Source organism: Triturus cristatus, chromosome 7, assembly GCF_964204655.1.
Source record: "Triturus cristatus chromosome 7, aTriCri1.1, whole genome shotgun sequence".
Lineage (NCBI taxonomy): Eukaryota > Metazoa > Chordata > Amphibia > Caudata > Salamandridae > Triturus > Triturus cristatus.
Genome location: NC_140590.1, coordinates 1,762,625,174 through 1,762,649,157, shown reverse-complemented (window position 1 = coordinate 1,762,649,157; position 23,984 = coordinate 1,762,625,174). Strand labels below are relative to the sequence as shown.

General features: G+C 47.3%; 1 protein-coding gene across 1 annotated transcript in view; it reads right to left on the bottom strand.

Moving 5' to 3' along the window:
- LOC146813017 (C-type lectin domain family 2 member D-related protein-like) overlaps nucleotides 1-23,984 on the bottom strand; it is a 92,622-nt gene that overhangs the window by 12,736 nt on the left and 55,902 nt on the right. The window contains exon 4 of the mRNA XM_085620043.1: nucleotides 8,635-8,738. Coding sequence (XP_085476169.1) covers nucleotides 8,635-8,738 — 104 coding nt within the window. The remainder of the gene's footprint in view (nucleotides 1-8,634; nucleotides 8,739-23,984) is intronic.

Here is a 23,984-nt window from a genome sequence, read left to right as displayed (position 1 = left end):
TTGACTAGATTTCGACTTAACCAATTGCATCTACTTATTGGTAAACAGAAAGGATGGAAAAGGGTAGAGGATCTTGGCCCTTGTACCTGTGATAATTTTTCACAACAAGATATTACACATTTCCTTTTTTTCTGTGAACACCTTATTGACATCAGGAAACGCTTTATACTCCCTATTTTAAAAAACAAAGGCTTTGTGCAGGTGAGACCTGCCCTTCTCTACCTCCAAATGCTAAATGACGTTTGGGAAACTTTTAATATTGCAATTTTTTATCAGCAGCCATTAGATTTTTGAGGAATTGAATGTAAAACTGTATCATGTATATCCTCTTTTTATCGTTTTTAATATAGATTTGTTTTTACTTGTCCTATTGAATGTTTTTATAGGTTTTTTAGGAACTATGTTTGTGCAAAATGAATCATGTACCCTCAACTGTTTTTATAAACATTATGTTTTGTAGTATGCTTTTATGGTTTGCACTTAAACCGAATAAAGACTTTTGACTGACTGACTGACTGACTGCATCCTATTAGAACGCCCCCCACCCCTTATAAATTTCCCACTCCAAGTGCCCCTAATGAGACTTCTGACGACAAAGAACAAAATAAACAAGATGGGTGACAGATTCGGGCTACTTTGACTAGAGCAGAAAAAGATCAATTAAAAGCTGCTGCTAGGGAGGAGGCTCGCCGGCCTCACACGGTATTGCTCATTTTAACTATGGTTCAACAGTGCAGAGCAATTTTATTTTGTAGAAACATTTATTTGGGAGGTAATATGTGATTATAGACAAACTTCTCAGGAATTAGAGCCAAAGGGATATTTCATATATAATTGGTTTTTAAACTTCTTGGAGTAGAGCTGATGTGATGGCTCTTAAAGCTGCTTTGCCCGACCCCGGAAAAATCCTGCCGCCTTTTATGAGGAGGGGGAAGGAGCCATTAGTTCCTGCACTATGACCTTGCCAGATATTGATATGTTCTTTGGGCTTATTTTGCCCCCTATTATGTGGAGAACAATACATAAAATAGATGACAATGCGGCATTTGGTGACACCTGGGTGGAATTAGAAAGAATGGATGTGGAAAGGGAGCCTGTGCAGAAACCTCAGAAGGAGATATTAGATCTTCCTGAAGCTGTTGTGGCTAAGTTGAAGACTCTCATACCACCTAAGAAAATAGATTGGACCACGTTAGCGTCCTGTAAACAGAAAGTATGAGTTAGTTTCTGACTTCTTTTCAAGGTTTGAGGAGACATGCCATGGTTTTAGTGGTCCGTCATTGGCCGATGACCCGGGTAAACATTTGTTTGTTGATAAATTTGTTGCTAATATGTTACCAGAAATAGCTAGTCGCTTAAAGGCCAGCGAGAGTTCTTGGACCAGGTCTTCCCCAGTTTCCCTTTTGACAATGGCCCAATATTAGGAGCGACAGGAACAGGAAGCAACAGGCAGGGAGGATAAGAAGGTTAAAGAATTAAAGACAAAAGTTATGTTGGCTCAAGTATATGGTCCACCATTTAGGGGCGGTGGAAGAGGTGGATGTGTAATGTAGACACCTGGAGCACCCCCTCTCTTTTGAGCAAATTTGTTCCCTGATCAGTGTACTTATTGTAAAGAGACTGGGCATTGGCGTTCTGAGTGCCCTCTTTTGCGAGGTCAAAAAGAACAATTGATGGACAGAATGCAGAAGGAGGTCATACATTCACACCAGTACAGAGATCTGGGCCTAAATCCATCGTTTTTTTGCTCACCATACCATTCCAGTTTTGACCAAGCCATATGCATATCAATGGGAACAGTCCAGCCCGAACTGCCAGGCCAGGTCCTCTCTGGACTGGAAACAAGCATCCTAGGACCGATTTCGGGCTTTCAGTCCTCATCAGCCAGGATAGCTTGACTCCAGTGGCATGGAGAGCATGAGACTCACGTCTGAGCATACCCGTCCCACTCGGGGTGACAAATGCAAAAAGAACAATTGATGGACAGAATGCAGAACAATGTCATACATTCACCCCAGTACAGAGATCTGGGCATAAATCCATAATTTTTTTGCTCACCATGCCATTCCAGTTTGGACCCAGCCATATGGAAATCAGTCTTGGCCCTGAATGATGATAGATTAAACCCAGATCAGTTGACTGGGGGTGAGTGTTTGATTTGCTCAAATGCTCGGTCCACCATCCCCTTTGGTATCGCTCTTTTGCGAGGTCAGCAGTATTAGCGGGGAAGGGGGAAGTATGAGAGGACGCCCAGGGAATTCAGAAAACTGGGGAGGTACAGGAGCTCGCCCCAGATTTGAAGCAGTTGAACAAAGACCAAATTACTGATTATTCTGCTGATGCTCTTGCAGATTCCGATAATGCTTAGGGATGCCTAGGATGGGGTGAGGGACCAGTTGAGGTACCAGTAGATCAAATAGGGTCCTTATATTGACGCAAACGTCTTGTGATCTACTGATCGGTTTCTGGTTGATACAGGGGCTACTCGTAGTGCTCTGTCTAAAAAATTGGTTCCTAGGGCTCTCCTGTCTGGCACAATGATAACCTCGATAGGTTTCAATGGAACACCTACACCTAGCCCACTTTCACAGCCACTTGAATTCAGACTTGATAAATTCACTGTAGCATGTCCATTTTTGCTTTCCCCTACCACACCAGACAATATTGTGGGTATTGATATGCTTAAATATTTTCGGGCCACAATACGTTTTTCTCCGGAAGGTGTGCATGTTATTTTAAATAACCATTATCCTGTCTTGTCAATGAGGATGCCGCTTTGGCGTCCTTATCTAGTGTGAAGAAGGAACACTGTTATTGTTACCATTTCTTGCCTCCCATCATCACAAAGTCTCTAGAAAGAAATTACAATTTTGTAGACAGCAGGTTACCTATTTAGGTCACCTCCTGTCTAAGGAGGGACGTGCACCCACATCAGATCGCATTCAGACTATTTTAGATACTCCTGTACCCCATACTCAGAAGGATGTATGTGCACTGATTGGCTTCACCTTATTTTTGTAGGCAGTTTTTCACACATTATTAAACCTTAGTTGGCCCTTTTTGACTACAGACACTCTGATGCCTTTCCCATGGACTACTGAATGTCAAAATGCCTTCCAACTGTCACACCAAGCTCTTTGTTCTGCACCAGTATTAGGAACTCCAGACTACACTCACTAACAAGAGCATGTGAGCTTAGTACAGACTTACTTGTCAATATTTTAACCGACAGCCAGTACGCATTCGAGGTGGCATATAATTTTGGCCGCTTATGGAAAGAAAGGGGATTCCTCACCTCACATGGGACATAGATTATGTACTAATTCTCCATGCACTATATTCTTATTGCCCTAACCTATCTTAAGAAAGTAGCAATTGTTAAATGTAGTGGATACAAGAAAGGGACTGATCAAATAGGAGCAGGTAAACGCATTTGCGGATCACACAGCCCGTGAGACCGCAATGCAGCGAAGTACCACCTCCATGTATGTGGTGAAGTCACTAGCTGAACGTTGGCATGATGCCAGGCAGGAAGTGCGGGACATGCAACAATCTGCCTCTGCTGATGAACTAGACCAATGGTCTAAGGAGGGAACACTGGATGATGAGGGCTGTTGGAGGAATAAAGATATGACCAAATGGAAGTTACCCACAGCCTACTTATATCCCTTGATTCACATGGGCCGGCATATGTTGGTGAATCCTCAATAGCAAAACAACTTATGCAAGTTTGGGATCATCCTGATATTGCCGGCACTGCTAAAAAGATAGTCCAGTTTTGTCTGGTCTGTGTTCAGTATAATCCAGGAAAGTGAACGCAAACTCCAACAGGAGGATTTGCGACACCAACTGCACCTTTTGAGGTCCTGCAAAACGACTACGGACCTCATTTAATCGGGCAGGTTGTAGAATATGTCATTAAAGGGTTGGGGATTAAGCAGAAAATGTCATGCTGCTTTTCGCCCACAGTCAGCAGGCCTGGTGGAGCGTTACAACTCCACCCTGAAATTGGCTAAAATACAGGCTTCCACGTCTTTGAAATGGCCTCATGCACTGTCCCTAGCGCTGCTTTCCATCAGATTGATATCACATACACGGTCTGGCCTTACACCGCATGAAATAGTCTTTGAGAGGCCTATACATGATGTACCCCATGTGTTGATGAGTGCCTATATGTCCCAGCTTCTCTTCTATTTATCAGCAGGTACTGGAAGTTCTTCCAGACAGGTCGCAGGTTGAAGGCCACGCTCTACGGCCTGGCGATTCCATGCCCTTGTGAGCCCAGCTGCGTTGACAGATCACCATGACATTCTGATAACTGAGAAAGGGCGAGCTGCGTCACCTGAAGGACCTGAGGAAGTCTTCCCGGACCACACAATCCCTGGTACATCTATATATCTGCTTCAATCCAGGAAGAAAGACATTTCAGCACAGAAAGAGCCTGTTTGAGTCACTGTCCTGGGTGGTTAAAGACTGACTACAAAGGAGGGTAGCCTATTAGTGACTACTAGTCTCAACGTTAGAGAAGAAACCAGCACCTGCCCAGGATCTTAGGGCATTATCTATTTTGTTGTTGGCCGATGAAAATGAGCTTCCCTAAGGAGATCACTGCGACAATGTGCAACGACTGTACAATCTGCATCCTTGGTCTGAATTTGCTGCCATCATCGCTACTGTAATGTGGGTAGTGGAGGAAGTAATGCCTGGAGCCTCCTTACCTAGCATTACTGTTACATCACTTACTGCAAAAGAGCACCATCATTTTGAGTTGCTGCAACATAAGCAATACCGGCAAAATCTGAGAAACAATTCATTTCTTCAAATGTTGCATCAGACACACCAGCTAAGCAATGCTAATAACTGTTGGGTTTGTGGTAAGATTCCTCCTCATCAGAACATAAAAGGAATCCCGTTGTCACCGCTGCCATTCTCTCACAGGCTCATGCCCAGCTTGGTTCAAACTTCTATATGCCTCTAATGAACAAAGTCTGTTACCCCAACAAAGATGGGGACCCATAAGCAAAAGGGACTGCTTTAGCAAAGGAAGAATATAGTAAAGGAAGTGCAGCAACAAACTGTGTGTACTCAAATTCTAGGTCGGCTAAAGTAAATGGACCCCTTGTTATCTCTTTTGCCATGACCGCTGACCCCCTTTTGTGTACAAAGTATAGGCGATGTGCCAGCGGGCCACAGTAACTGTACTGCAGTGTTGCAGATGTCTACGAGAGGCCAAAGCAGCTTCCTTGCATCACGTCACACTTCTTTTGTTTGTGGAACTAAGGCATACTACTGCCTACCTCCAGGCTGGTCTGGTACCCGTTACATAGCCTTCCTTCTACCACCTGTGTTTTTAGCTCCCCCAACCTACCATCATGATTTGCAATTGTTCAATCACTATGCTGGTAGTAGAGGGAAACGTGCAATCGATATCTCTGTAGTCGACCAGACAGAGACCACATGGGAACCATATAGACTGGAGCATGCTGTATCATCGGATCCAGCAGTTGTTTCTTCACACCGGATAATTCAACTTCTGTATATGCGGTAATCTCCTAACTACACAAAATAGCTACTGAGATATATCGAGATTCAGGAATTTGGGCTGGATGGTTCTGGAGCGTATTTTCTGTATGGGGCTTAAAATATTTTCGGCCTCATTGATAATTATTGCAATTCTCTTCTCTTGTTGTTTATGTATCCAATGCGGGCCAATGCCTTTTCCCCTCTGTATTTTCACTTGTACTACTTGTCTACCATCTAAAACAAATGTCCAAAATGTAAATGCTCGTTTGGCAATAGACCGAGAAGTCAGCGATATGATGCTGATCGATATACATGATTTTTATCGTACCCCTTTTAAAGCATAAGAAAATGCCTTCACTTATGCCAAAAGGGCCGTCTGTGGAAAACGTGTAATATTTTACTTGTCATAAGCTGCAGCCATTTTGGCTGTGGTATACTTTTAAGTTTCCTTCGTAATTCTTTTGTCTTTTCACTCTGCCTGTGCTATCTATTTTAGTTGACTTCCTGGCCCAACTAAAAGCAATGTATGTGCTGAGAGTTTGTAGCTGCCAGTACACCTGTTAACTGTCAATCATTTCTGCTGCAATACGCACTCCTGCTCCCCCTCCCACTTTGCTGACCAAGTGGTTATTCATCTGCCCTTGTTTGTTGAAAACTATTTCAAAAACTTTTCCTTTCTATTTCTGTTCACATGCTTACGCTGCAGAAAAACTGTATAAAAGCCCTGTGTTCTGTGACTTCAGTGTACTACCTTAGGCAGCACTTGAGAGTGCTGTGTGGACATGGTCCCACTCATGAGTGATTAATAAACTTGTTATTTATTCCCAACTCCAGTGCTGATTTCTACTTTGTTGGTTTTTTGAACCTGTGGCCAAAAGGGTGACCCTGCACCAGTGTACCCCAATAAATGTATATTTCCACAGGGGGACCAACCAAATAAGCAGTATGAAGTGACATGGCGCGTGCATCACAGTGAGTGACATCACGGCGCGTCACATTGCACGTGGCATCACAAGAAGTGATATCAGATCTTAAGACCCGACACCTATCTTTAGCAGGTCTATCATGACCACATTTGAGCGCATTATAATATTTAACAAATTAGATTTTGCATTAGAGTTGTGCCAAGAAAATGACACAACCTCAATGCAAAATCTGTGCCTTAAATTATACATTTAATTTTAAATCCCTGCCAAAAAGAAATTGGTAACTAGCAGAAATGTGGCAATAAATATGTTCTGCTTAATTGGTTGCAAAGTCTGTATTTTAAAGTACCTTATGGGGTCAAGGCACCTGCTTCAGAAATATCTGTGTGCCGACTAAATATCAGGGAATAATAATGATGGTAAAATAACTCTGGAAGTTAACATATTTCCTGGCGAGATCCGAGTTGTGTCTAGTCCCAGTTTTATATCAAAGTAGCATAGAGGGTTAATATGTATCCTGCAAAGCACATTAGTTAACACACAGATAACAGATTTTTATTTTATGTAAATGGGTAAGTGGGTTACTGCTTTTAACACAGAGATCCTTTCGTTACTAGTTCATAAAGTGTAATCATTCTAATATAGCACAGTGTTATGAAGGACATGTGGCTCCTACACCTTGTAACCCTTAATGTCTTATGTAACACATCCTGTACATTCATTTACACATATATGAATTATTATCAATGCATAATATGTGCGTGTGATGTAAAGCGCTTGCACACCCTGCAATGGGATGAGTAGCACTATAGCGCTATAAAAGAAATAAAACACATTTTTTTTATTTGAATTTTTAGTGTGTGTAAATACTGGGACAGGCCAACACCTCTGACAGCCTTACAGTGCATGCATATCTCTTAAATACAGGGACTGAACACAGCCAAAAGCATGCCTTCAGTACCTGTGAAGTGATAAGCTGTGTGCCTTTTTACCCCCCTGCATTGCTTTAGGTGTGAGGCTCCTGATAGCTCCCAGCCAGAATACTCCAACAAAAAGAGGCCTAATGGCTCCTTAAATTCAGCTTTTGTTTTGGCCCCAGCTGAAGTCTGTTAAGACCCTTCCCCGCATACGCCATGCTGCTGGCAAAGGAAAGCAGACAACGTGCAGGCAGCGCTAAATGTGTCCCACTGACTGAAAACTACACGGGGACAAATTTACTGGATTTCTGTAGGGCCCAACCTTTTGGCAAGGTAGACAGCGCCCATCCTGTGAAAAGAGTGGGTAGACGCAGTGTGCCCGCATGTACCCTCGACTTGTACCCTGCATTTAGGGTTTTCGTGGAAAACATATGTACCGTAATTTCCATTCTGATGTCACAATCCAACAGTACAGATTCTGCTCTGATTATAGTGCCAAAGGCGCACAGACACTTCACTTTGAATAGCCACTGTGGGAATTCTAAAACTCGAATTCTCTAGCGGGCTAACCTGGCTGTTATCTCAAGTGAATGCGGAATAACCCCAGTCCTTAGTTAAAAAAAGCGAGACAATGATGTCCTCATGCAGTGTTAGGAGTGAGATCTTATGAAGTGTGTTATTTAGTGTGTACTGTATTTCACTTTTTAAACATTCAGTTATTGAGGTTGCCGAACGTACATTAAGTTGTGAGCCTGTGTTTCTCCTTCACTCACTTCAAGAGGCCCTGAACTTGTAGTACTAAGGAGAGTCAAGTGCAGGAGGTGTACTTGGCCCAATTGTTCAGGATCCATAGCATGTCGGGCCCTGGGAAATCAGGAGTCAAAGGCCTCAATCATCACGGTTGGGTCCAGTAGCTCCTTCTTGCCCCGTGGCCTGTGAAAGGGGTTCTGGCAATGACACACCATTTCCATGGTTTTGGCATACCGTCATTGGTCCTGGGCACTAGGTGAGATAGATTGGTGCTTCGGGGTGCAGGGGTCACTGATGACCTCTGCCTTCTCCAGTCTTTATTAGTCAATTTTGTATAAACATGCAGCCCTAGTCTCTTAATGTAATACAGTCTCATGCAGTCAGTCCACCTGTAACTGGTGACTCAGCCATCAGAAAGTATGTAATTTGAGTAAATTGATTCTGTGACCAGTTCATCGTATGACATTAGTGACTTAAACATGATGGGCAGTGAGTTAAGGAAAAGACCGAGGACTTGCCAGTTGCTGAATTCGGTGCCATTGACCCATTTCCACGGTTGATCAGTTTCCCTCTGCAGACCGATCCAGTGATGGCGATCCCCTTTGTAACGCAGCATAAAATCCTGGAAACACAACAAAAAAAAAGGGACATACAGAAATGCACAGATTAGAGCTGAGCACAGTAGTTCGTGGAGTTGCCGAGTGCAGACTGACAGAGAGATTGCCAAAATGGATTAAGAACACATTTAGGAGACCTTTGTGAATGGCCAGGAGAAAACCAAGACAGCAACCTGAATCTGAACATTCATTGTTTGAGGCCTCATTTGGCCAACTTGATTAAAAAAAAAATACTAGTTGGTCGCTGAAAACGATCTAATTTGATTTCACAGTACTGCCCTGGAGTGTTTATATCCCTCTGCAAAAGACTGATTAGTTTGTTATGGATTTGCCGTAAGAGAACGGTGGAAAGGTGGGGGGAAATGTCAAAGTTCACCTATAGTAAATTGTACGACAGCCAGTTTGCCATGTGGCTGTAACAACCTCTGACCACAAAAAAGTTATTGTGAATACAATCATAGAAAGAAGCCACCATGGGCATTTCCAGCATCACTGGATTTAGCACTTGTAACAGAACCACAACAAAACAGCTGTAATTATCTCGAGTCCTCAAACCGAGCTAGTTGGAGAAGCATTGTTTTTATTTCTACTGTGACCATTTTTTCCAGTTTTTTACGAAGGCAACAATATGTGGGTAATTAAACAGAGAAACAATAACAAAAATCAGAAATTAACATTAAGTATTAGAATAAGGTTCACAGAAAATTAAATTACAAAATAAAAGCGCAACGTAAAAATAAATTGAGCTACCTACATTAACCCCTTCGGTGTAGGTGTCACCATTGGCCGACTCTAATGAGGGCTGGAAAGGATCGTCGTCCGGTCCTTGCACTGAAGTATTCCTTCTTTTTTTTATAACAAAGTGCGGGGGGAGATGCAGAATTGCTTCCGCATCATTCCCCACTCTCTCCCGTACATCTGTGATATCAGGGCTCTGCGAGATTTGCTTATGTCACAGATTCTCCACTGGAGCGGCGAACAGGAGTAGGTGAGTGCGATATCCCGCTCTGAAGGGGAAAAAATGCCAAAAACGACCTCCCCAGGCTTCCAACGAGGCCATCCTGGCTGTTTCCCGACTGTGGATCGCGGCCATCCTGGCTCTGTTTCCCCGACTGAGGATCGCGGCCATCCTGGCTCTGTTTCTGGACTGTGGCCATCCTGGCTGTTTCCCGACGGTGGATCGCAGCCATCCTGACTCTGTTTCCCGACTGTGGATCGCGGCCATCCTGGCTGTTTCCCCGACTGTAGATCACGGCCATCCTGGCTCTGTTTCCCGACTGTGGATCACGGCCATCCTGGCTCTGTTTCCCGACTGTGGATCACGGCCATACTGGCTCTGTTTCCGGACTCTGGCCATCCTGGCTCTGTTTCCCGACTGTGGATCACGGCCATCCTGGCTCTGTTTCCTGACTGTGGATCGCGGCCATCCTGGCTCTGTTTCCCGACTGTGGATCACGGCCACTTGTGGGACACCCCCGCGCCACACGGCCACCAGCTGCTGCGTGTGCCCCTTGCCTGCCCTCTGCCTCGCTGCTGCCTCGTTTGCCGGTTGCCGGCTTCCTCCGCTGCGGTTGTTTTTGCTCTTGTTTTGTCGATAATTTGTGCCTGTTCTGTTTTGATTTCATTTTGCCCTTGTTTTGTCGATAATTTGTGCCTGTTTTGTTTTATTTCATTTTCCCCGTGTTTTGGTTTTCCTTCCTTGTTGTCCGCCTACCTCGCCGCCCTCCGCCCTCCCTTCCCGCCACCGCCGCTTTTCCCCGCCCCTTTTTCGATTCTGTACCCTCCCCGCTCCCGCCTCCCAGCTGCTCCGCTCACCCGCGCACTTGGCCTTAAATGGCGACCGTGCGACGCAGGTGAGTGTGACCCACTTGTGGGACACCCCCGCGCCACACGGCCACCAGCTGCTGCGTGTGCCCCTTGCCTGCCCTCTGCCTCGCTGCTGCCTCGTTTGCCGGTTGCCGGCTGCCTCCGCTGCGGTTGTCTTTGCTCTTGTTTTGTCGATAATTTGTGCCTGTTCTGTTTTAATTTCATTTTGCCCTTGTTTTGTCGATAATTTGTGCCTGTTTTGTTTTATTTCATTTTCCCCGTGTTTTGGTTTTCCTTCCTTGTTGTCCGCCTACCTCGCCGCCCTCCGCCCTCCCTTCCCGCCACCGCCGCTTTTCCCCGCCCCTTTTTCGATTCTGTACCCTCCCCGCTCCCGCCTCCCAGCTGCTCCGCCCACCCGCGCACTTGGCCTTAATTGGCGACCGTGCGACGCAGGTGAGTGTGACCCACTTGTGGGACACCCCCGCGCCACACGGCCACCAGCTGCTGCGTGTGCCCCTTGCCTGCCCTCTGCCTCGCTGCTGCCTCGTTTGCCGGTTGCCGGCTGCCTCCGCTGCGGTTGTTTTTGCTCTTGTTTTGTCGATAATTTGTGCCTGTTCTGTTTTAATTTCATTTTGCCCTTGTTTTGTCGATAATTTGTGCCTGTTTTGTTTTATTTCATTTTCCCCGTGTTTTGGTTTTCCTTCCTTGTTGTCCGCCTACCTCGCCGCCCTCCGCCCTCCCTTCCCGCCACCGCCGCTTTTCCCCGCCCCTTTTTCGATTCTGTACCCTCCCCGCTCCCGCCTCCCAGCTGCTCCGCCCACCCGCGCACTTCGCCTTAAATGGCGACCGTGCGAACGCGCAGCGGTCACGCGCAGCGGGCGCGCCGATTGTGCGCCGAAGGCGCGCCAAAGGAAAGCCCGTCTACGCCCGTCCGCGCCTGGACCGCGCCCAGTGCCAGGACCCCTGGCCCACGAGGACCCCGACCGACCCGCCTGACGGACTCCGCCGCCACCCTCACCGCTCTCAACACCGGCCGACTCCCAGAATGCCATCAAGCCACTCCACGACGTACCCACGGACCTTTCAGCTGCCACGCCTGCAAGTTCACCTGCATCCGGACCAGCCTCGCACCAGCACCCGCCAAGTCGAACACCAGCAGCACCCACCTCAAGTGCATCCTGCTCAACACCCGCTCCGTCCACAGACACGCCATCGAACTCTGGAACCTCCTAGACGCCACAGCCCCTGACGTTGCCTTCCTCACGGAGACCTGGATGAACGCCTCTTCAGCTCCCGACATCGCCATCGCCATCCCAGAGGGCTACAAGATCGTCCGGAGGGACCGAAACGCCAACCAGATGGGAGGAGGCATCGCCATCATCCACAGGAGCACCATCCGTCTCACGACCAGCACCGACAACACCCTGACCAGCGCCGAACACCTGCATTTCCAGATCCACACCAACCCGAACACCACCCTCAGAGGCACCCTGATCTACCGACCCCCTGGACCACGCACACAATTCAGCGAGGACATCGCCGACTTCGTCAGCCCGCATGCCCTCCCCTCCGCTGACTACATCCTCCTGGGAGACCTCAACTTCCATCTGGAGAACAACAACAACCGCAACACCAGCACCCTGCTCGACAACCTCGCCAACCTGGGACTCAAGCAACTGGTGTCCACCCCCACCCACCTCGCCGGACACACACTCGACGCAGTCTTCTCCTCCAGCACAGACATCGACTTCAGCCACGCCACAGAGCTCCAATGGACGGACCACAGCTGCGTCCACTTCACCTTCAAGAGAACGACGACCCACCAACACCAGCAACAGGCCGCCCGCAGAAGCTGGAACAAGATCACAGCAGACCAGCTCACCACCTCCCTGAGCCAGCACCCTCCTGCCAGCTCAGCGAACCCCAGCCAGGCCGCCGACAACCTCACGAAGTGGATCAGCAACTGCGCGGACGAACTCGCCCCACTGAGGACCCCGCCTAGCAGACCCGGCAGCAAGAAGGCCCCATGGTTCACCGACGAACTCAAGAGCTCCAAGAAGAACTGCCGAGCCCTCGAGAAAGTCTGGAGAAGGGAACCGACACCGGACAACAGGACCTCCTTCAAACTTGCCACCCGGAAACACCACCAGCTGATCCGCGCCGCCAAGAAAACAGCATTCAAGGACCGGTTGGACAACAACGCACACAACTGCAAGGAACTCTTCAACATCGTGAAAGAGCTTTCCAACCCCAGCGCAGGAAACAACGACATCACCCCATCGCAAGACCTCTGCAACTCCCTCGCTTCATACTTCCACAACAAGATCGCGGACATACACAACAGCTTCAACAACCAACCAACGCACACCATGACCGAGCAACCACCCCCCACCACCACCCTCCACGCCTGGACCCCGATCAGCACCGAAGACACCATCCGCACGATGAACTCCATCCACTCCGGATCACCGACCGACCCCTGCCCTCACCACGTCTTCAACAAGGCCGACGCTGTCATCGCACCCCACCTGCGAGACATCATCAACACATCCTTCGACACCACCATCTTCCCTGAGAGCTGGAAACACGCCGAACTCAGCGCTCTACTCAAGAAACCAACAGCGGACCCCACCGACCTCAAGAATTACCGCCCCATCTCGCTCCTCCCGTTTCCAGCCAAAGTCATCGAGAAGACCGTCAACAAGCAGATGGCCGCCTTCCTCGAGACGAACGGATCCCTCGACCCCTCACAGTCCGGCTTTCGAGCCAACCACAGCACCGAGACCGCCCTCATCGCCGCCACCGATGACATCCGAGCCCTGATGGACAATGGAGAAACAGCGGCCCTCATCCTCCTAGACCTCTCCGCGGCATTCGACACGGTCTGCCACCGCACCCTAGTACGGCGCCTCAGCAACATCGGAATCCAGGACAAGGCGCTGGAATGGATCATCTCCTTCCTCGACGGAAGAACACAGAGAGTCCGCCTACCACCGTACAAGTCAGAGGCCTCCGAAGTCATCTGCGGCGTCCCCCAAGGATCATCTCTGAGCCCCACCCTCTTCAACGTCTACATGAGCCCCCTCGCGGCCATCGTACGCAAACACAACCTCAGCATAATCTCCTACGCCGACGACACCCAGCTGATCCTCTCCCTGACCAACGACCCCGCCGCCGCCAGAGCCAACCTGCACGAAGGGATGAAAGAGGTAGCCGAGTGGATGACGACCAGCCGCCTGAAACTGAACTCGGACAAGACGGAGGTCCTCATCCTGGGCTCCTCACCCTCCGCCTGGGACGACTCCTGGTGGCCTCCCGCCCTGGGCACCGCACCCAAACCGACAGACCATGCACGCAACCTGGGCTTCATCCTGGACCCCTCCCTCTCCATGACCAGGCAAGTCAACAACGTCTCCTCGGCGTGCTTCAACATCCTACGCATGCTACGGAAGATCTTCTGGTGGATCCCCACCGAGACCAGGAAGACCGTCACCCAGGCCCTCGTCACCAGCCGACTGGACTACGGCAACGCCCTCTACGCCGGTACCACCGCCAAGCTCCAGAAGAGACTCCAGCGGATCCAGAACGCCTCAGCCAGACTCATCCTCGACATCCCACGAACCAGCCACATCTCCGGACATCTGAGAGACCTTCACTGGCTCCCCGTCAACAAAAGAATCACCTTCCGCCTCCTCACCCACGCACACAAAGCCCTACACGACCAAGGCCCGAGCTACCTCAACAGCCGAGTCAACTTCTACGCTCCCAAACGCCACCTCCGATCAGCCAACCACGCCCTCGCCGCCGTCCCCCGCATCCGAAGAGCGACTACAGGAGGAAGGTCCTTCTCCTACCTGGCCGCCAAGACCTGGAACTCCCTCCCGACCGACCTGCGCCTGACCCAAGACCACCTCTCCTTCAGGAAGAAGCTGAAGACCTGGCTGTTCGAGCAGTAGCTGCACCCCCCCCCCCCCAGCGCCTTGAGACCGTACGGGTATGTAGCGCGCTTTATAAGTGTCACTGATTGATTGATTGATTGGCTCTGTTTCCGGACTGTGGCCATCCTGGCTCTGTTTCCCGACTGAGGATCGCGGCCATCCTGGCTCTGTTTCCGGACTGTGGCCATCCTGGCTCTGTTTCCCGACTGTGGATCAAGGCCATCCTGGCTCTGTTTCCTGACTGTGGATCGCGGCCATCCTGGCTCTGTTTCCTGACTGTAGATCACGGCCATCCTGGCTCTGTTTCCCGACTGTGGATCACGGCCATCCTGGCTCCGTTTCCTGACTGTGGATCGCGGCCATCCTGGCTCTCTTTTCCCGACTGAGGATCGCGGCCATCCTGGCTCTGTTTCCGGACTGTGGATCGCGGCCATCCTGGCTCTGTTTCCTGACTGTGGATTGCGGCCATCCTGGCTCTGTTTCCAGACTGTGGATCGCGGCCATCCTGGCTCTGTTTCCCCGACTGTGGATCGGGGCCATCCTGGCTCTGTTTCCCGACTGTGGATCGCGGCCATCCTGGCTCTGTTTCCCCGACTGTGGATCGCGGCTATCCTGGCTGTTTCCCCGACTGTAGATCACAGCCATCCTGGCTCTGTTTCCCGACTGTGGATCACGGGCATTCTGGCTCTGTTTCCTGACTGTGGATCGCGGCCATCCTGGCTCTGTTTCCCCGACTGAGGATCACGGCCATCCTGGCTCTGTTTCCGGACTGTGGCCATCCTGGCTGTTTCCCGACTGTGGATCGCGGCCATCCTGGCTCTGTTTCCCGACTGTGGATCGCGGGCCATCCTGGCTCCGTTTCCCCGACTGTGGATCGCGGCCATCCTGGCTCCGTTTCCCGACTGTAGATCACGGCCATCCTGGCTCTGTTTCCCGACTGTGGATCGCGGCCATCCTGGCTCTGTTTCCCGACTGTGGATCGCGGCCATCCTGGCTCTGTTTCCTGACTGTGGATCGCGGCCGTCCTGGCTCTGTTTCCCCGACTGAGGATCGCGGCCATCCTGGCTCTGTTTCCAGACTGTGGCCATCCTGGCTGTTTCCCGACTGTAGATCACGGCCATCCTGGCTCTGTTTCCCGACTGTGGATCGCGGCCATCCTGGCTCTGTTTCCCCGACTGAGGATCGCGGCCATCCTGGCTCTGTTTCCGGACTGTGGCCATCCTGGCTGTTTCCCGACTGTAGATCACGGCCATCCTGCCTCTGTTTCCCGACTGTGGATCGCGGCCATCCTGGCTCTGTTTCCTGACTGTGGATCGCGGCCATCCTGGCTCTGTTTCCCGACTGTGGATCGCGGCCAGCCAGGCTCTGTTTCCCAGACTGTGGATCGCGGCCATCCTGGCTCTGTTTCCTGACTGTGGATCGCGGCCATCCTGGCTCTGTTTCCCCGACTGTAGATCACGGCCATCCTGGCTCTGTTTCCCCGACTGTAGATCACAGCCATCCTGGCTCTGTTTCCCCGACTGTAGATCACGGCCATCCTGGCTCTGTTTCCTGACTGTGGATCGCGGCCATGCTGGCTGTTTCCGGACCGTGGATAGCGGCCATCCTGGCTCTGTTTCCCCGACTGTGGATCGCGGCCATGCTGGCTGTTTCCGGACTGTGGATAGCGGCCATCCTGGCTCTGTTTTCCGACTGTGGATCGCGGCCATCCTGGCTCTGTTTCCTGGCTGTGGATCGTGGCCATCCTGGCTCTGTTTCCTGACTGTGGATTGCGGCCATCCTGGCTCTGTTTCCCAGACTGTGGATCGCGGCCATCCTGGCTCTGTTTCCTGACTGTGGATCGCGGCCATCCTGGCTCTGCTTCCCCGACTGTGGATCGCGGCCATCCTGGCTCTGTTTCCTGACTTTAGATCACGGCCATCCTGGATCTGTTTCTGAACTGTGGATCACGGATGCACCGTGATTCACCACCAGGAAACCTGCACTAGGCCACCCCAGTGGGTAATCCCACCTGACATACGGGCAGACCCTATATTGGGAATGTGCCTTTTCCTGCAGGGGGCGATTGTGCTACACCCATAAGAAAAACAAATTTTCCCCAAAAAATATAAAAGAAACATAAGTGGGGGTCGGCCCAGAGGACATGGGAAACCCCCTGTGGGGTTATTTTTTTTTAAATAAATGCATGCTTTTCTCTGATGGGGCAAATGCACCCTCCTCCTCCAGAGGAAAACACACATTTATAAAGAAAAATGCCACACTGTACATGTGAGGTGCAGCATTTTAGAAGAGGAAAGTGGGAGACTGTATCAAAAAAAAAAAATGGAAAAGGTGTTACACCCACTGACTTCTATTGAGTAAAAAGCAATTTCAGGTGAGAGCCAACCGAATAAAAACCATTGGGTCTATTGGCATGTGTGCACTATAACATACAATGCATAATCTACATAGTAAAATGTTTGTAACTCAAAAGGACCAAAAGTTATAAAAAATGTAGCAGAGGCAACATGTGTTTGCATACAATGGAAGGCGCTGCACAAAGGTTGACTGATTTTCTTTCAGTTGCTTATTTCTTTATTTCATTGCTACATGGTGATAATAAGGTGAAATATTTGAAGTATTACTATAAAAACAATGTGCCGAATTATGCTATGTGATTTACCTTTTGTAGAAGCATAATGTAGTCAATCCTGCCGCACAATTGGGTGGTCTCCTGCCGCACAATTCCAGTGACCCTGGTGATAGTACTGTGCGTTTTCACAAGAAGCCCTCCTGCGCACAACTTTGCAGTGGCTACTATGTGCATGTGTGCTTCTTAAGATCAAAGCTAGGTTTTTGGGTATAGGCAATTAGATTTATACTGTCAAAGGCCCAGTGGCACCCCCAACAATAAGGTTTTTCATAAGCCATCATAAAAATAAGCTTTGGTATTGAGTATGCGGCAAAGTGAAATAATGCCTTGTCTTTCTTTAGTGTCTTTGGAGAACCTGTTGCTTCAGCAAATAAGATACGTAGTTTTGTGATTATTAACTACTGCACACATCACACAAACCTACTGACCAATTTATAACAATACTTCGGCCATCAAGGATTTAGGAGGAAGGTTTTAGCCAGTCACCAGAGATGGTGTCACGGTGGATGACTGCAGACCTGGCCCTAACTTGAGTTATGGATGGTGGCTCAGAGGCAGGATCATATATTGAGAGAGCTTCTGAGAAAGGGAAATGGAACAGAATCTGTAAGTGATTTTCCAGTCAGCAGAGTTCCATCTGACCCCTTTTCCAGTGATTCTGAGGGACATGATGGAAGTCCCTTCACAGGCCCAGTCTGTACAGCACAGCTACTGTAGCAGGTTTGGACTATCCCAGAGGGCAGGCACATGTAGATGAAAGCATAGAACGAGTGTGGTCTTGGCTGTCCCCCAATTTAGTGCATCTCCAAATTCCCCTGTTCACTAGCGACACTGTATGTAAAGTCGATACAGGCGATTGTTTGCGATTGACTACGTCCACTTCTTTTTGGATTAAATTGTGCAGAAAACAAATTTGCATACAGAACAATTTCTGAGGGAGAATGAAGGCTCTCCAGGGCATAATTCTAGGACACACTGGTGGACTTTGACTTCACTTGATGAGTTGAAGACATTTTTGGGGGTAGTGCATAGCTCGCAGTCCTACTAGTCTACTCGCACGGTTTGGGCAGCACCCATGCTCGCACTGCATATGACCCGAGGTTTCAATGAAATCATAATATTACTGTGAACTCTGCTCCCAATGCTACACATATGGGTAATATGTTTGTCCTGTTTGCCATGTTCATCCTCCATCAGAACTTTTTTTTTCACAAACTTTATTAATTTTGTAATTCATTCTGCACATGTGATATTGAAGGATTCATATAGCTGTTTGTCAGATTTATAATCTTGGATTACATATGTATCACCTCGCATTAACTTAGATATTTCCATGGATATATATGTCACATCTACATACATTGACTTTATTATACATTATTGAAGTGCGCCATCTTGTATCTATGTTGTATATGAACTTGAACTTTCCCCCCTCCCCCACCCCTTACTTAGTGCTCAATCGTTTTCTGTATATGAGACATGGATAGTCTTGATTTCAAGTGTGATGACTTTTATGGATTTGCTAGATCTAGTATCTGCATTTCTGATAAATTTGGGGCAATTGTCAGGGCACAATTTTTAATGAAGATCCTCCATTTGAACTTAGTAAATGTTCAGTTTGCCATATGACAAGTACATTACAGTCACAGCACTGCACATAATGGTGTACAGGACATATGCTATGTTCTTACTGACTACCATGTGTGTCAGAAACATTCTTTAGGGAGCTTAGGCAGTCTTCCGCAGCATGTCTGCCTTATATTCAAAGGTAGATATGCTCACTCAGTTCGAGGAGTGTGGCCCTTGGACGGCATTCTTGGAGGCCCCTAACTTGTATCCACAAACTGGAAGTAGCTGGATTTAGCACAGTAAGTGCGCTAAAAGCACATAAAAGACACGAATTCCTGAGCATCACATGGCTGTCATAGGGTCCGTTAGTAAAGGTTCAGTAGGCACACATTTGGTAATGTTCAGAATGTCGACATAGGTGGATTCTTGACAGGTAGTAAAAACCTAGTCAAAAGTTTCATGCATTTGTAAAGGTTGTGGTGGCACCAAACAACAACATATCTAGAGATACTTGTTTATAGAGTTTGATTGTGGTGTGTTTTTATGTAATTTGGTTGATTGCTGGTTGCGAGGTTGTTTTGAATGGGAATTCAGTTCTGTGGTGTATGAATGTGATGGGCCTTTGAAGTGAATGCACTGATCTGTTGGATTGGGCCCATGGCTGTCGGTATGAAAGCCGTGTGTGTTGCATGAATGGACCATAAAGTGTTTGGTGCCTTGATGTGGCTTTATGGCTCACTTTCAGTAGACTTGAATTCATTATTCAGATACTGTGATAAGTATTTGTTCTTTGTAGCTAGCATTTCTTGAGGTACTAAAACCAACTAGCGTAAGTGGTGGATTAACTTTAAAAAAGATAATGGTTTGACCGCCCAATTTATATGCATATGGACCATTGGTGTAATCATGGTGAAGACAACTCCGTCTCTGGAATGGTTACACCCCTCCCACGGCCCGACTGAGTAAGGGCATTCTGAGGCTGATCTCTATGTCTGCCCATCTAATTTAGATGGGGGGGACATATAAGTTAGTTTTCTCTGCATGTCACCACCTGGAAAAGTCTGGCGGTAAGTGGCAGTGAAACTTGTCTAAGGTCCCCCCTCGCCATGGGAGATGTCCCATTGACCTCAGTTTGATCCATTCCTGTAGCAAGTTTGATCCGTTCCTGTTGCAGGCACTAGGCTCAGTTACACAAGTCCGGCAGCGATTTTATTGGCACAATTGGGGTAAAGCTGAGTGGTAGGAATTTTGTGGATTCCTGCGAATTCCGGAGTTTCCATCACAGAAATGTCATGAAAATATGTGATTCCAGGTAAAATGTGAGTATTGCAAGGCATTGTGAGTATGAAAACCTTGTGGGATCCATGCAAGGCACACAGCTCTTTAATTCCCTAGTTGTCTATTGTTTTAAACAGTCTAGTTTGTAGGTTTGCATGGATGGGGCTACAGCTTAGCCCCAAATACTGCTTCTACGCCTCCTGCATATCGCTCAATGTAGCACTTTAAGGCCTTTTTGTGTTGTGGTCTCTTGGCCCTCCCAGACAAGTGGATTACCATTCTTTTCCAGAGAAATGTGGGAACTGAGGATGGTAGGACACTTATGGCTCCCTGCAGATTCCAAACGTTTCCGTCAGAGAAATGTGAAAAAAGTGAGTGTTTCTTCCCAAAGTTTGACGTTTGAAAGGGCTTCTGGGTAAAATTAACTAGTGAGAGTCATGCAAGTCATGCACCCCTGCACTCCCCTGTTTGACTAGTTTTAAAACATTTGCAGGTTTACTAGGTTACCCTAAGTGCCGGAAGAACAAGTGCCCAAAATCCACAGCTACCCACATTGCAAAGAAGAGGTACGTTTTCTGTGGAAAAATGTGATGCATTTATGGTGTGTTTGGGGTCCTTTCCTGTCATGGGCACTAGGCCTACCAACACAAGTGAGGCAGCATTCTTGTCGTGGGATTCATGGGAATGCTGGGTTATAGGAAATGTGTGGCTCCCCACAGATTAAAGACATTTTCCGTACAGAAATGTGTGTTTTTAGTCAAAGTTTGAGGTTGCAAAGCCTTCTGGGTAAAATGATCTACTGAGAGCCACACAGGTCACACATCCCTTGACTGCCCTGGTTGTCTAGTTTTCAGAAATGTACAGTTTTGCTTTGTTTCCATAGGTTCTGGTTGAGCTAGGGCCCAACATCCACAGCTACCTAAAGTGCAAAAAAAGGGTGCGTTTTCTGTGGAAAAATGTGATGGATCTATGTTGCCTTTGGGGCCCTTTCCTGTGAAGGGCACTAGTCCTACCCGCACAAGTAAGGTAGCACTTATCAGGATACTTTGGAGAATGATGGGTGGTAGGAAATGTTTGCTTCCCTGCAGATTCAAGACCTCAGGTTATGTGTGAAAAATGTGTTTTTAGTCAAAATTTGAGGTTTGCAAAGGATTCTGAGTAAATTTACCTGGAGAGAGCAACGCAAGTCTCGCACCCTGGACTCCCTTAGTTGTTCACTTTTCAAAACTGTACATGTTTGCTAAGTTTACCTGGTTGCTGGCAGAGCCAGGACCCAAAATCCACAGCTACCCACATTGTAAAAATGGGTGCATTTTCAAAACGAAAATGTGATGTGTCAATGTGGCGTTTTGGCCTTTTTCCGGATTACAGCAGTTTTCCTCACAGAAATGTGTGGAAATTTGTATTTTTAGATGAAGTTTGCAAAGGCTTCTGGGTAAAATTACCTGGTGAAAGTCATGCAAGACACACACCCCTGGACTCCCCGTGCAGGTTTGTCTAGGTCCGGCTGAGCTAGGGCCCCTTAATTCACAGCTACCCACATTTAAAAAAAAAAAAGAGGGCTTTTTTGAGGAAAAATGTGATGTGTCTATGTTGCACTTGGGGCCCTTTCCTGTCACAGGCACTAAGCCTACCCACAAAACTGAGGTAGCTTTTTATTGGGAGACTTGGGGGAATGCTGGAAGGTAGAAAATTTGTGACTCCCCCAGATTCCAGAAGGTTTCCTCCTAGAAATGTGTGGAAAATATGCATTTTTAGTTGAAGTTTGAGGTAAGAAAACCTTGAAAGAGCCATGAAGGCTAAAACCACCCCTACATTCCCTCAAGGTCCAGTTTTAAAAAAAATTGCAGGTTTGCTAGGTTTTGCTAGGTGCCAGCAGAACTAGGACCCAAAATCCACAGCTACCCAAGCTGTAATAAAAAGGTTTGTTTTCAGTGGAAAAATGTGATGTGTCTAGGTTGCATATTTGGCCCTTCCCTGTTGCAGGCACTAGGCATACCCACACAACTGAGGTACCATTTTTATCAGGAGACTTGTGGTAACATAGAAAAGTAGAACAATTATTATTAATCGGATCTCACTGAATTTTCACCTTCCAAATGTAAGCCAGTGTGTAATGTAAGAAAGAAGGCATTTTTAGAAAAGTCCTCTGAGTCACATGCTACTACAGGTACCCACAAATTCAGAGATGTGCAAATAACCACTGCTCCTAAACTCCATATCTTGTCCCATTTCAGAATACATAAGTTTCCTTGATAACACATTTTTCACTTCACATTTTTCCCCGTATCACCTGGTCTATACTCGGTACACAATGAAAACCATTGGCTCTGGGTATCTCAGATCCTTGGAGAACCTACACACCCTATAAATCCTGCAACCAGAAGGGTCAAGTGGGCGTAATGGTATATTGCTTTTGTAAATTGGCCATTGTGACAAAAAAAGTACAGATGAAAACATGGTCACAAAATGCAGTTTTTTCCTACTGATTTCTTTATTTCAATACTTAGTTTCTTGAGGGATCAACACATATGACCCCTTGCTAAATATGGAATTTTGTCTACTTTCAAAAATGTATGGCTTTCCTGGATCACTTATAGGTTTTCAAATTGGTTTAGTAGTAGAGTTTTAAAAATACTGAAAAATAATGCTCATTAATGTGTAAAGCAAATGAGATCTATAACACAAATTTAATACAAAATTGCACTAGCCAATCATACTTAAAAGTGCTAGACTTAATATGGTGAGGCGCTGCCATATTGAAGTAAACAACAGCTAAGAAACTGCAAATTCAGCAGTTAAACTTGAACTTGACCCTTTTAACATACTGGCTTTCTTTCTATGAATATCTGCTATGAGCAAATGTTTTCTTTTCATATTAGCTAATGAATACACTTGCTATATTAGAACGCTAGAAATGGGGTTTATACTTGAGAAAGTAGACTTAAATGGGAGGATGATTCATGCTAAACCCAGAAATTATACAACTTAGTTGCAAGTTTAGTAGCTACTGTCTAAAAGAATACCGTGTACCCGTGAAAAGATGGGGAGTGAACGCATTCCCATGACGGAAAAGAGAAGAAGCAACATGAAGATTGCAACAATATTTTTGTGTGTTTATAAAAGTGCAAGTTCCTAGAGTAGGTTACCACTTGCCACTTCCCTTATTATTTTATCCCTAGTCCACGATGCTTTGCGACTCTTGACTGGACTACTATTCTAATTCCTAATTCCAATAACAGAAGTGGAAGCAAAGTCAACAGCAGATTTATCAATCTAAGGAGTTCAGAGTGAAGCCCGACTAGTGTGGGTTCAAGGCTGCAAATCAGTCTCAGCCAATAGGCTACTAGAAGGATAATAGAACATGATGCCCATAAAGAAGGGGACTGGGTCATTCATTCCTTGCTGGGAAGACACCTGTGTTGTCCCTAACAGATATCCTCTAATACAGCTCACACACCATATGGAGTCATCATTAAAACATCAGATCATCAGATTTGCTTAAATATTGTACCCCCCTTATAATAACGTTAGACACGCTGACAACAGTCCCGAGGTCACCCTTGGCGAGGTGAGAGTGTGAATATGTCGGCAGTCCTCTAAACATCACAAGCTGGAATGTAGTCGGCTTTGCACAGAAACTCAAATTTGGCATTTAGTGCGACTGTGTGTTAGATTTTCCAGTTGGATCTCACAATCTGTCTGTGTGCACACTAGTTTGACCTGCATTCCAATAGAAATAATCATACATCATATGGACAGCCAACAACTGCTATTAATCATCAAAACTGGAACACAACACAACTAATGCTTGTCAACGTTTACAACAGGCAAACGCAAAGTAGGGTAGAGTCTGCGATTTTGCATCAGTTAGATGCTTGCCTCCCATATGGACATCACACCTTTGATAATGGACTGTGCAGGAGCATCATAGAATATAGAATGATTGATCTTTCTAGTTGGCACCTTGTTGTTGATATTATAGTGGGCGCTCAGAAAACCGCCACCCTTTAGTTCTCCAATTGTTA